Below are 14,510 nucleotides of genomic sequence, written 5' to 3'. Positions count from 1 at the left end.
TTCATGTAAATGTTAAATAGCATGGGGGACAAAATCACTCCCTGAGGGACACCAGATGTAAGGGCCCTCTTGTCAGAGCGACAGTCCCCCAGCTGCACCATCTGGAATCTACCCGAGAGGTAGGAACGGAACCACTGGAGCGCAGTGCCCCCGATACCCAACTCCCTCAGGCGTTCCAGAAGGATACCGTGGTCAATGGTATCGAAGGCCGCTGAGATGTCCAAGAGCACTAACAGGGACACGCTACCCCTGTCCATGCCCAGACGGAGATCATCGACTAAGGCCACCATGGCAGTCTCAACTCCATAGCCCACCTTACAGCCTGGAAGGGAGAAAAATAGTTCAAGTGGTCAATATAGAATATCTGAGATTGAAACTCAAGTCCTGCAGCTTCTTCCTCTTCATCATTTCCCCAAAATAATAAATTTACATACACAGGGATACTAATGTGTCCTGGAGAAACCCTCTAGAGCAGTGCTTCTCAGGCTAACTGATGTGATAGGGTCAATATTTTTTTCTTCCATTGTACCAGGGGCCAGTACTAAATTTGTGCCCAGAGGGCAACATTTTTTTCTTTCTTTCCTGGAAACTTGCCAGGCACTGGTACTGTCCAGGGATCACCACTTTGAGCAGCACTGTTCTAGAGGGCAGCAATACAAAGGTGATTCATGGAAAACCAGCAAGGATTGCCTCTCTGCTACTTTCCTGCAGCAAGGATTGGATTCCAGTGCGTTCTGTGAATGAAAGGACCTGCTTTGTTCATGAAATGGCCAATCTGTGTCCAACGCAACCCACTGTGCACTGTTTTGGTAGAGTTGGAAAATCCCTCATACTAGGTTATGTTAGTGAACAAGTGAGGTTACAGTTGTATTATTTTTATAATTGTATTTTATTATTTTAACATGCAGCTTGTTTTAATATTGTAATAATTTAATTCTATTTAATGTACTATTTTGTATGCTTTTAATTGCACAGTTTTTTAAAGTTGTGAGCTGCTCTGAGTTGGGATATAAATAAATATTATTATTAGTAGTAGTAGTACACAATGGTGCTGGGGCCTGGAATATCCAAATTCTAGTCTTAGTCATCCTCTCTCAGCCTGACCTGAGGATAAAGGGGGGGGCATGTTTTATGCCAAGAAAAGATGGGATATAAATGTAACTACTGGGAGCTGGAAATGTCTGAATACCAGATGAAGAGAGCAAACTACATGGGGTGGTCACTGTTTTCCGGCTCTTACTTCCTCCAGAGACATCCACCAGATTTAGAAACAAATGGTAGAATCTGACTAATTGTCCAGCAAAGCAATTATTTTCTTATACTCCTGCAATATGCTCACACATTGTGAGTGTACTGGTAAATCATCTCCATAAAACAAATAAACTCCATGGAATGCTTCAAATTCCTCCTTCCATATTAAATTTCCTTCCTCCTGCCTCTCCCCTCTCCAGTCAAAAGCAGAATGGCTAAGCTGAAATCATATTTTGTTCTAAGCACTATGACCACATTTTTCTTTACCCAGATATCTACTCTGGCTCAGTGCATTACAATAAACTCCTGACATTTAATGTTCATCTACACCACAGCTTTATTGGCTTTCTCACTGTGTTTTCTTATCTACTACCATCTCTCATGATTATGATGCTACAGTCTTCTATCATGTTGCCTCTCTCTCTTCCTTCTACTGTATTTCTTCCTTGAATACTGCCTATTTTATTCAGCAGTCTTTTCTAATCTCTACAATGCTTATTCACCATTATATACTCAGTGCTCATTTACTAAGCCCTGTCCTCTGCATCTAGTTTTGACAGAGCAAGCTAAGGCTGACTTTAATCATGCTAGGCTGGGACACTATCTCTGCCCCTCTCACTCACATATTAATACACTGAAACGTTTCCCTAGACCAAGAGTGACATGACTTATATGAAGCACCTGATGTAAATGGGAAAAGAACAGGTTCCATACAAGTGGCTAATAACTTGAGTTCTCACAAGAACTTCGCTCATGGAGACTCCTGCTAGTGGAAGCAACAATATTCACCAATTCCCCTCCATTGCTGGAACAACTATAATTTTGTATTGGAGAACTGGGTGGGAGCGCTTTGTGGGAGGTACTACAGGGAAGAGGTTAGTTGTGAAAATCACCCCCCTTCCTCCAGTAGGAGTCTTTGCTGGATTGTTATTCCTTCTGTTAATGGAAAGGCAATTCAGGCTCTAGTCAGCCATGATACTGTTCCTGCATTTCATTCATAATGATGATATGTGGCCTCTTGAAATATTAAATATGTTTAAGGAGCATTCAGTGGTTGATTTAATTTTTTTTTGTTAAGTGACAAAATCAAACACAGTTGTCTGACTACACAAGAACACATGAGGTAGCCATAAAAACAGCATGAACAAGCAGCCCTGCTGCCTTGACAGCTGGTCTCTTAAATAGCATTTTCATTATTTCAGGGTAAGCCATATGCACTATACTCTTCAGTGTTTATAAAAACAACTTGAGTATCTGCAATGAGCAGGATGGAATGAAAGGGGATGTTTCCACGATAGGAGCTGTTGTTTGTTGTTGGTTCCGATTTATGGCGACCCTGTGAATGAGACATATCCTATCTTCTACTGCCTTGCCCAGATCCTGCAAGCTCTTGCCCATAAACCGACTGATCAAGTTTATCAATCTGGTTTGTGGTCTTCCTCTCATTCTTCTATCCTCTGCCTTTCCTAGTACAGTATTATTTTTTTCCCTAGTGATCCATGCCTTCTCATTATGTGGCCAAAGTATGATAGTCTCAACTTGATCATCTTAGGGGCTTGACAGACTGCCCTGAAAGGGTGGGCTGGAGCCGCCTGTTTTTGTTCCTGACAGAGGTCACAGCAGCCAAATCGTGCGGTCTTCCTCTGCAGCAAAAAGTGGGTTCTATCATCCGTTAATGATGCAAGTACAGCACCATGCAGATGCTGCGCCACGCTTGCTTCAACATGGCAGCCCCCGTGTGGACGGAAGGCAGCCATGATGGTGCTGCTGCCGCACACTAGGGCTCGGTCACTCCGCAATCCCGAGCCCTAATTTTGGCCTGAGGCCGGCGCTTTGCACCAGTCTGTATCGGGCCCTGGTATCCAAGGAGAGCTCTGGTCTGATCTGTTCAAGAACCCATCTGTTTGTCTTCTTCACAGTATCCTAAGTACTCTCCTCCAGCACCACATTTCAAATGAGTTGATTTTCTTTCTCTCTGCTCCCTTCACTGTCCAGCTCTACCATCCATACATGGGAATAGAATGGTCTGGACAATTCTGTTTTTAGTACTCAGTTGTATGTCTTTGCTCTTCAGTATCTTATCCAGTTCTTTCATAGCTGCTCTTCCCATTTTCTAGGGGCTGTACACACAGCCCTGAAGGGGCAGCCTGGAGCCGCCCCTGTTACAGCCAGATCGGGGCCACAACAACTGCACACTGATCTGACATTTGCAGGGCACAAAAAGGAGCCGCAAAAAGCCCTGCAAAGAGCGTGATAGCCGTGTTGCTGCAGCTTGGCGGCACTCCTTTGGCACTGTGTCATATATATGCAGCGCCATGATGCTACGCCCCGACTGTGCCCCCAAGCCGGCCCAAACTCCCAGCCTGCACAGCCCCCTAGTCTTCTTCTTATTTCTTGACTGCAGTCTCCATTCTGGTCAATGTTTGATCCTAGATATGGGAATTCTTTAATTATTTCAATTTCCTCATTGTCTAGATTGAATTTGTGTATTTCTTCTGTGGTCATTATTTTTGTTTTCTTTATGTTCAGCATCAGACCTGCCTTTGCACTTTCATCTTTGACCTTCCTTAGTAATTGTTCCAATTCCTGAATGCCTTCTGCTAATATTATGGTGTTGTCTGCATATCTTAGGTTGTTAGTGCTGCTTCTTCCTATCTTAACTCCTCCTTTTTCTGATTCTAATTCTGCTTTTCTTATGATGTTTTCAACATATAAGTCAAACAAGTACAGCGATAGGATGCAGCCTTGTCTGACCCTTCTGCCTACTGGGAACCACTCTATTTCCCCAAATTCTGTTCTGACGGTGGCTTCATGTCCTTGGTACAGGTTCCTCATCAGGATTATCAGATGTAGTGGCACCCCCATGTCTTTGAGTGCATTCCATAGCTTTTTGTGATCTATACAATCAAATGCTTTGCTGTAGCCTATGAAATGCATGCTGATTCTTTTTGGAATTCTTTGGTGTGCTCCATTAGCCATCATATGTTTGCAATGTGGTGCCTAGTGCCCCTTCCTTTTCTGAATCCTGCTTGCATCTCTGGAATTTCTCTCTCAATGTATAGTTGGAGTCTATGCTACAGAATTTTGAGCATTATTTTGCTTGCATATAAGATTAGTGTTAATGTCCTATAGTTGCTGCCGTCTTTTGTATCTCCTTTCTTATGTATGTATATCGAGTGTTTCCAGTCTGTTGGCCACCTCTTTGTTTTCCATATTTTTGACTTATTTCAATTAGCATTAAAGTTGCATCTGTCTGTGGCCATTGTAGCAGAGCAATTCAACTGGGATATCGTGTGTTCCCGGTGATTTATTTTCCCACATTTCATTTATTGCAAATTCCACTTCTATTTCTCTGTATTGGTCATTGTAGTATTTCTCTTTATCCCTGTGTGTCAGAGGTTGCACAGTTGTGTTCATACTTCTGGTTTTAATTTTAACTCCCTTTTCTTTTGCTTTTCTTCTTTCTTACTGTATGAAGTGTTTCATCTGTCACCCGTTGTTTCTTTTCTTATCTTTTTGGCCATTGTTAGTGTTTTCTTGCATTTTTCTTTAATTATGTCTTTAACTTCTGTTCACAGTTCTACAGGTTCCCGGTCAATTATACAGTGGTACCCCGGGTTACGAAAATAATTCGTTCCGCCGCCGCGTTCGTAACCCGAAATCCTTCGTAAGCCGAAAAAGCCATAGGCGCTAATGGGGAAAAGCCGCGATTTCGTGCGAAATAGCGCCGAAAAGCACCAAAAAAATTTTCGTAACCCGAAAAAACCTTCGTAACCCGGAACAGTTTTTTCCTATTGATTTTTTTCGTATCCCGGGAATTTCGTAAGGCGGTGCTTTCATATCCCGGGGTACCACTGTACTCAATAGTTACAAATCTGTTTCTCACACTGTCACTGAATTAATCTGAAATGCTATTCAGGTCATATTTTGGTATAATGATGGTTTTTGCTTTCTTCTTCAGCTTAACTCTGATATTTGTTATGAGCAGCTCATGGTCTGGTTTTGGCCACAAGGATAGAGCTTCTCCATCTCCTACTTCCAATTATGTAGTCTATCTAGTTTTTGTGTTTACCATCTGGTGATGACCAGTCTCCTATCTGGTTGTATGAAGCAGGTATTTGCAATAAATAGACTATTGACCTCACAGAATTCTGTCAGACACTCTCCTGCTTTATTTCTTGTTCCTAATCCAAATCAGTTTAAACCAGGTCTGAGCTTGGCCTACAGGGCCAGTATCTTTGCTGGCTGTGATGCAATGACAAACTCCTTATCCCACCAAAGGAGCTTAAGGCATCTTCCAGACTTCTTCTCATAAAGCCAAAACAAGTTCTGCCATTCTGTCTGAACTGAGGCAATGAGCGGAGCTTAGTGAAACTACTTTTTTTGGAGTAGATTAGGGATGGGAATCATGAGGTCTTCCACATACTATTGGACCACAAGTCCCAACAGCCCTAGACAATGGTAAGGAATGCTGGGAGCTAGAGTCCAACATCCTCTGGAGGACACATGATTCTTACCCCTGTACTAGATTCTTGGAGTGTTGGTCCAAAAGTTAATTTTTCCAAGTTCTAAAATATATATACTCCAGTATTAAAAACACCAGGGTTTGAGTTTTCTGAACGAAAAGATGCATATTTGTCAAAATAATAAGGTACAGTGGACTCTTGCCAGTCCCTTCTCCTGGATGGGAAAAACATAGTTGGCTGTGTCCCATATTGTTCAATGAGTGGCACCATACATGTGTCTACATCAGTATGTCCATGCCATTTTTTAATAATATGAGCCATGGCAATTCATGGGCAGTCAAATCTGTGGATCACTAGCCCAGCAATGTGGCAGGCCCACTGTACTCTCTTGGTTCTAAGCAAGGTCATGGGAAAAAGCAGTCTCATACTTTAGCAGAGACAGGATGTAACCCCTTGGCAGTATCAAAAAGTGTCTCAAGTTCTTTAAGCAGCCAAAACTATAGGATAATTTTTAATCAGTGTCTAACACCATACCCACATCATTTACAGATGCATGTCCAACAGATTGGTAAGTGCAGGATGGAAGCTTCTTCCTGATATGCAATGAGTCATATCCCATAACGGCATTTTACCAATTTGCAAAGGATAAATATGCACTATGTCCCCTGCTAATATTAGACACTGGGTGGTAATGGCAAATCTATCTTGATATAATTTCCTCTAATAGCAAATTCAGTTGGCAATAAGACTGGAGCCAAAAAACAAGGCAATTAAGAAAAATCAACATGGTTGAGTGAACCCTGAGTTATGTAGAAAGACAAAAGTTTAAAAAGGGGGTGCACACCCCTCCACAAAAAATCCACCCAGTGAAGACAAAGCAAGCTCAGTGCCCTTTAGGAGTCACAGAATTCTCAGTATCAGTTGGGAAGGGGGGGGGGTTAAACACCTGAAAACTATCTGCCAATATATGAAAGAGAGGGATTGTTGGCATGCCTAATTGCCTTATAATTCATAAGACAAGTGGGAAAATTTTCATGGCAAAAATCAGTTTCAGAGCTAATCTTGGGGGATGCATTCCAATGCCTGCAGTGAGCAAGAGCCAAAGGAAAAGAAAAAAAAAGGAGGGAGGGGAAGAGGGTTAAAAACAGCAACACATTTGAGATTTTTAGTCTCAATAACTAAGGGCTGGTCTGTATGATTAAAAGATAGCTGTCCCTCCACATCTGTGGCTCTGACTTTTGCATTGATCAATAAGTTCTCTCTAGGAATCTCTGGCGAGTTACAGACCGCCCAAAACGGGTGGTCTGCCGCCACCGGCGGTTGCTGCATCCGGGAACTGCAGCGGCCAAACCGCGCAGTTCCCGGGCGCAGCAAGAAAGAAGTGCCGAAATGGGGCTTCTTTCAGTGACCTGGAAGTGGACGGGCGCCGCCATTTTGTACAGATTTGGTCCATATTAGGGTTGAGGGGCGTCCAGAAGGGACGCCCCTTTTCAACCCTAACATGGCCCTTCCTAACCCTAATACGCTCCTTTGGCGTGTCTGTAACTCGCCTCTAAGTCCTCCAGCACAATTCTGCCAGAAGCTGACCACAGAATCATGCTGGAGTAGCTAGAGATTCCCAGAGAAAACACTGTCAAGGCATTTAGGTTATCCAGTACAATTCTATGGTCAACATCTGCCAGAGATGCACTGGAAGACCTAGAAATCCCAAGAGGTATTCTCTCAGGTTAAAAAAAGAATAGGTCTTTATTTGTGCATTTTCCCATCTGACTTTCATGAGGGTCCTGCACTCCTAACTTCAGCGAATGTGGAGAGCCCACTGTACTCCTCATTCCAGTTTAAGAGAATGCACTCTAGCCACATGCGATTTTCAGGATGCTGGGCTTTTTGCCCCCCCTCCCCCCCAAAAAACCACCTTAAATTCTGCAGAAAATGGCTTTATGTTTTTTCCTTTGGTCTCCACAGAAACCTATATAAATGTACATTATTGCATGTGTGGCTGTCCGCCTGCTTTACATGGAATCACACATTTTCAGCAGAGGGAAGCTGAATAGATGTAAATTAGTGCAGGAAAGTGAAGACAATTAACCGCTGATGCAAATGTGCAAAAATCCAGAGCACTGCACATAATACACTTACATGTAGACTAGGTTTAGGAGAGGCGTTCCAACATTCTGGAAAAAAGGAGGAGCAGGGAGGGACAGGACCTTTACAAAGAAGAGAGGACCTTTTCAAAGGCTGGGAGGGGACATGTAAAGAAGCTGAAGGGCCAGATTAGGATTCCAGGACAGTTGGTTTTGGGTTCACCACCACAGTCTATAGCAGCGGTTCCCAACCTTTTCTATGCCCCACAATCTAGGGAATTAGATTCTAACTTATTCACAAAACAATTAGTGATAATGCATGACTTGTCACTCAAAGACACAAGCCACTCTTTGTTGCACCCCCTGAAATACCATCTCATACCCTATGGGGATGCAGGCACCCCAGGTTGGGAATCAACCCCTTGTCTATGGTATCATGGAAGAAAGTATGCCTAGCTGGCACTAAACAAGAGCACTCCTGGCTGTTAGAGAGTGAGGACACACTACAACATTTTGTTGCTGGTCTCAATCGTAGTTAAACATTTATGAAGTATTCCACTTGCCGAGAGAACCATAATGAGCTATAAGAACAATGGATTTGATTTTGCTCTAACAGCACTCTCTTTTTCTCTCAGCAGTCATTCACAGAGATTCATTGTTTCATTTTCTGCAAAGTCATGCTGCCAGTACTGCAGTACCCCAAATGCGGGCTTTCAATATACTTGGTGGAGCTGCAAGTTTATCAGAAAAGTCTGAAAATCTATCATAAAGGTTATTTAGGAAATCAGGATGTTGCCAATGAAACAAACAAACAAAAATCCTATTATTAGATTTATGTCAAAAAATTGTAAGTAAGGGTCTATAGTGCCATAAAAATAATTGGTTGAGTGTAACACATACATTGATGGCATGGTTCTGGAAAACTGAAAGGTTACTTACAGTGGATGACTGATTAAAAAAATTGACCGATTTGAATATAATAAACATTACACATATAATAAGACCATAGAAAAACAAACAATATTTGTTATTGGACAGCTGGAATCATTTTTGACAAAGCAGAATGGTATGAAACCATCCAAAGACTTCTAGCAAGAATTTTAAAAATGTTATTCGTGGATGATCTCTTCTGTTTAACCTTGCTTATATAATTTACTTCACTTATGCTCCAAACAGAATCCTTTCCACTCCCTTTCATGCTTTTATTTAGTTCTTGAGAAATGTATATTAGTAATTATGTTGAAAAATTTAAGATTTATTCAGTTAAAAAGTACACACTGTAACTGAAAATTATTTCTTTTGCATACAACTCTCTGCATGGCCATGAATATCCAGCAGGGTATACTTAATAGGAGTACTGGATGCCTTTTGTCTTGTGAAACTAAAATTACTAATTAAACAATAAATTATCTGGACATTCCATTCAACTCTACAAAAGTAGGTGTTCTGCTTGTGCAACCAAACATCCTCTTGCTCTCCTCTCCTCCCTCACACATTTCTCTAAATCGACTAAAAATGGTCCTCCAACTCCCTGAACCATGCCTGATGTTGTTGTTGGGGCTGTTGTGGGAGAAAACATCTTGGCACTGTATCTGTTAGTGGACTTTGTTGGATTTACTTTGGGGCTAAGCTTTCTCAAACAACCATTTCAATGGTGAGCCATTACTTGGCCGTATCACTTCAGATCACGTGTTGCTCCCACGTTCCAAAATTTTCCTCCATACACAACATTCCTTATATCTTCTCCATGACATGCCAGTTTTCCAGGTATTATTTTTTTTTAATAGAGGAGCATTATGAACCTTACCTTGAATCTGAAACTGTATAAACAAGAAATATGTTTATTCCTCATTTGTTTTTTGTGATAAATAGGCCCCGGATTTTAGACAAAGATTTCCATGTATGTGAATATGATGTCACCAAACTCCTAACTCCAGTTCCTATCCTAGACTTAACTCTGTAAGTCTGATATCTTGAGTTGATCCCTTCTTCTAACCTCATCCTGGTTCAACATTCCTTTCTTCTCTGGGAGCAGCCATAAAGCAGGTGTTTGAAGCTTTTGCTTCCTTTAAAAACAACAACACACATCTTGCCATGTCATCTGCATATGACACTCTATGGTTAATCTCTGTTATGGTTTGTTTTAAAGACACTAACTTTAAACCTAAGTTATAAAATTGGCTTGTTTAAAGAAACCACAATTAGGATTAAACATAGTTTAGTATTTGGACATATGCTAATTTACAGTTAACCTGAAATGGAAGGGATCTACCAATATACTCATAATTGCAGAAGACATGAAAACAGAGGGGAAGTGCACATGCCTGAAATGCAGAGCAGCTCATTCTTGTAACACTAAATAATAATTATGATCCGTTCCACACACAGCTCTTGTCTGTAGTGCTACACTGTTCTCAGACCATGCTCTGGATTTTCTCTTACCACTGACTGAATCAATATTGACATATGACTTTCTTAATATTTAGACATCCTTGAACTATGATCCTCGCTTCAAGCATCTGTAGCTCAGTTACTGCTTTTAACCATATTCTTTTTCCCCAAAAGCTGTAACACTAACAGCTATAAATTAAGTGGTCAATGAATCAAACAGTCAGATTGTTTTTCCATCTGCCACTCTCCCATCCCTTACTGTCCTAATAGCCATGAAAACCTTTTAAACCTTTAGCTTTATTGTAATGGACCAGTATACTCAATTATGGCTTCCAGTTAACAACTGGGAATCAGCCTCAAGAATCTGCTTTCTATAATCAGTCAATCAAATGTGGCTTCAATACTGAAAAAAGTCATTTTAGAATTTGAAACAGGGAAGGTACATCTGACACAAAGAAAGTAAGTAAAAGAACACCTGATAAGCTTTTCTTGAGACTTGTTTATTATATCTACCAGTTCAGGTTATTTGTTATTGTTGTTGTTGTTGTTATTAACCTCCAGTTTATATGGTCAAAACACCTTAACCCATGCTCCCTTCCCTATTCAAACTCTCCATTTCTGTTTCTCGGTTTGAATGCTGCATTCAAACACTGAATGTTTTCAGAGCAATATCAATAAAGCTTAGTTAAAACAAGAAAGAAAAGTCTGCACTCATTGTTCTGGAGCAAAACCTGCTAGCCATGGTTGAGGAATTTGTCAGCATCAATATTAAGAATACCCAGGGCTTTCTTTAAGCTAAGACATGAACATGTGGGTTGAAGGTTGGAGATTCTGATTTCAAGGAAAGCTACATTAGCCTTAACTATGGTTTAGCTAACATAAGTTGTTGATAAGCCCTTGAAAAGCAATTACATCTGACAATTTCCTCCAGGCAGAGAAGACATAGGGCACATCTAGAATTATTGAAAAGTCCCAGATTTTGTTCCTGTTCTCTCTGATTTTATTTGTTGTTTGTTGTTCTGTGCCTTCATGTTGTTTCTGACATATGGTGACCCCCAAGTGAATCTAGCCTGGGTTTTTGTTTTGGGCAAGATTTGTTCAGAGGGGGTTTTGTCTTTGCCTTCTTTTCGGGCTCAGAGAGTGTGACTTGCCCAAGGCCACCCAGTGAGTTTCCATGGCTCAACAGGGATTCAAACCCTGGTCTCCAGAGTTATAGTCCAACACTCAAACTACTAAATCTTGCAAGATCTCTGATTTTATAGTGGGTTGAAATAAACCAATCTGGGGACCTGGTAAAAAAGTTCTCTGATTGTACTGGGAGGTGATAGAAAATATTCTAGAATAAATAAAATGTATGGATTTACAATAAAAAATTTGAAAGTACAGGAACTAAATCTGGGACTTTCTGGTCTTTTTCATTAGTCTGAATGTGCCCATAGTGGGAAGGTAACACTATGCTGTCTTACAATTTGTTACCAATGGTGCGTAAGTAGGTAATGTCACACCCCCACCAGCTCAATAAGTCATGCTAAAGACAGACAAGGAATGATAAATGCAAGGAAGCACAGATTGAATTAATTGCAATGCAAATTGTCCTCTGATGCAGAATGTTCCTAGTTTTTACCTTTACAACTCATGTTTCTTAGGAATAGATGCAGTTGAATATTGAGAAATTTCCCACTAGCTAAAAAGCAGAATTCTTACTCAAATATATTACACAAAATACTGTGTCAGGACAGATTAATTTGACTTGCTTTTGTATGCAGCATGGCTGCTCTGTATTTGCAGGGATTTTAAATTGCCTACCTTTGCTCTCATATGACTTGCAAACAAGTACCTGTATGCTTACCCTTGAAGAGTGATGTGCTCTTGAGAGCTTTCAGCCCAGCTCCCATTCAGCATAGCAGCAAAGTAACTAGATCTGGCACATAAAATAGCCCTGGGAGAGGGAAAGCAGGGTGGGATAAAAACACAAGTAAACATTATTCTACTAGATACAAATATTTATTTTAGGAAAGCTGTTACAAAGGGTTGAAATTCTTTGCCCTTTACATACTAATATGTCTGCTCACTGCATACTTATTCCTCCTAGTATATCTGGCAATTTAATCCAATTTGTCACAGATTGAGAAAAACTGCTACATTCTGAAACGCCTCTAGTTAACAGCTAGTTCACAAATCATTTTCGTTATCCATAGAACAAAAGCTGGAGATATCACTCAAATTCCTAAACAGCTGGGATTTTCCCACTTTGAACACACAGCAACACTTTATACAGCAATAGCACTGTAAACTCCCATTACAGGTCTTTCATCTTTCCACTCAGTGAGGAAAGAAGTCTTTTGGAGGGCAGATCTGCCATTTAACTGTAATTCACATTTTGAGCTCAATCCTCACACATCTGTTTTGCCATAAATTTCCCAGTATGATTCATTCTGGCAAAATGATATGTTTAAAATATTTCTTTAGGAGAGAACTACAGAGGAGTTTTTTTTCCTGGTGTGTGAGTGTGTGCTATTTTTTCAGGTTCAAAACACATGAACTTTGTCAATAAATACCTGCTTTCACCTACATGAGCTTTGCTTTTCGCCAAAGCAAGACTACTCTTGTGCCTTCCAGGACAAAGCTTGCTCCTTACTACACATTCATATAATGTATTAAAAGCTATTGGGACCTGCATCCTAAAGCAGCTTTCACTCCAAACTGAAACTTGCTGCAGCCAGCTGACACTGAAGTGATCTAACCAACTTCACTTGGCTTCCTAAGAACTATTCTTTCTTTTCATATTTTACAATACAATGTTCAATAAGCTTCAGTTATCATCCCATGTTGTTGCTCTTCTACTTTTCTAAATATAGGATGAAGCCATCAGAGCTTGGGAATGAAGTTGGTTCTTCCATGCTCTTTCCCAATTAATTTGGCATTCTCCTCATTTCTTGCATGTGATTTGTGATAAGCAACATGTATCCTGTTCACCTATTGTTGAATGGCAACTTCCATCATACCATAACATATTGTTTGGAGGTGATGAGAGTTGCAGTCCAATAACAGTCTAACATCAAGAGGCCAGATGGTGCCCCATCCATTCCTAGATATTTCAGAAGAGAATAATCCAGAAACAAGCTCTGTATATAAATTTGTACATTTGGAATATTGTTTATAATTGTTTTCTATACTGTTATCAATTAGGGAGAGCATGCTGTATGTCCACATCATGAAAAAGGACCTGGCTAGAAGAACAGTATTTTAGAATAAAGGTTGAGTATCTTTTATCTGAAAATCCAGAATGCTTCAAAATCCGAAACTTTTTCATGAGTGGCTAAGATAGTGACACCATTGCTTTCGGATGGTTCAGTATACACAAACTTTATTTCAGGGACAAACTTATTCAAAATATTGTATAATATTACCTTTAGGCTACTTGTATACGGTGTATATGAAACATACACAAAGTTTAGATTTGGGTTCCATCTCCAAGATATCTCATTGCGTATAAGCAAATATACCAATATCCAAACAAACACACACACACACACACACACACACACACACACACACACACAGAAACAGAAAGACCTCTGGTCATCTCAGATAAGGGGTACTTAAGGGGTATAACAAACATTTTCCCATTTAAGCAAGACCCCTGCATAGTTATGGCATCAGTGTCAGTTTGATAATTTAATATATGGTGGGCAACTGCATAGGGAATGGGAAACAACTCCCTCCTATCTGCAGCCCCCAGTGTACCAAAATATCTCTGGTTCTCATCAAAAAGGGTGACTAGAAATGAGGACACTTGATGCCATTTTGGAGGGGAAGTGGTGCACTTCAGGGAGTTGGTGCTCTAGGGGCTTGGGGAAGGCTTTTTGTGTATTTACTATGGATGTAATTTTGGTTAATTTCCTTCTTGAAGGAAATAAAGAATAATTTGAGCAATTTTCTTCCCACTGTGAAAAAGCTTTTGAAAATTACGACGTTTGTGAAGACTATTTGCAGTACAGGACTTATTCTGTGCAAAATCTGCACATTGTAAATAGCATTTTTTCTGCACAGAAATATCATTTCCCACATAGAAAATGATGTTTCCTGTGCAGAAAATGTTGTAATTAGGCACCTAGTTTGTGCAAGAATTATACACGGTTATACATGGGGGTTTTTTGTACAGAAAACAACATTTTCTGCACAAATAACATTGATTTTCTGCACAGAAGAGTCTGGTTTTGGTCCAATAATACCACCTGCTAACTTTGTGCAGAATAAGTCCCCAACCATAGTATTTTTGCACAGGAAATAGCATTTTCTGAGCAAAAATTAATGT

The 14,510-nt window shown here is 40.3% G+C and overlaps 1 protein-coding gene across 5 annotated transcripts in view; it reads right to left on the bottom strand.

The window, feature by feature from the left end:
• BTBD8 (BTB domain containing 8) overlaps positions 1-14,510 on the bottom strand; it is a 64,992-nt gene that overhangs the window by 28,905 nt on the left and 21,577 nt on the right. For all 5 annotated transcript variants that reach the window (XM_042462951.1, XM_042462950.1, XM_042462953.1 and 2 more), the window contains one exon: positions 12,042-12,131. In XM_042462951.1, coding sequence (XP_042318885.1) covers positions 12,042-12,131 — 90 coding nt within the window. The remainder of the gene's footprint in view (positions 1-12,041; positions 12,132-14,510) is intronic.

The sequence above is a fragment of the Sceloporus undulatus genome, chromosome 4 (assembly GCF_019175285.1).
Source record: "Sceloporus undulatus isolate JIND9_A2432 ecotype Alabama chromosome 4, SceUnd_v1.1, whole genome shotgun sequence".
In the NCBI taxonomy this organism is placed as follows: Eukaryota; Metazoa; Chordata; class Lepidosauria; order Squamata; family Phrynosomatidae; genus Sceloporus; species Sceloporus undulatus.
Note: the sequence above shows the minus strand (reverse complement) of the source record. Positions and strands in the feature narration are given on the sequence as shown.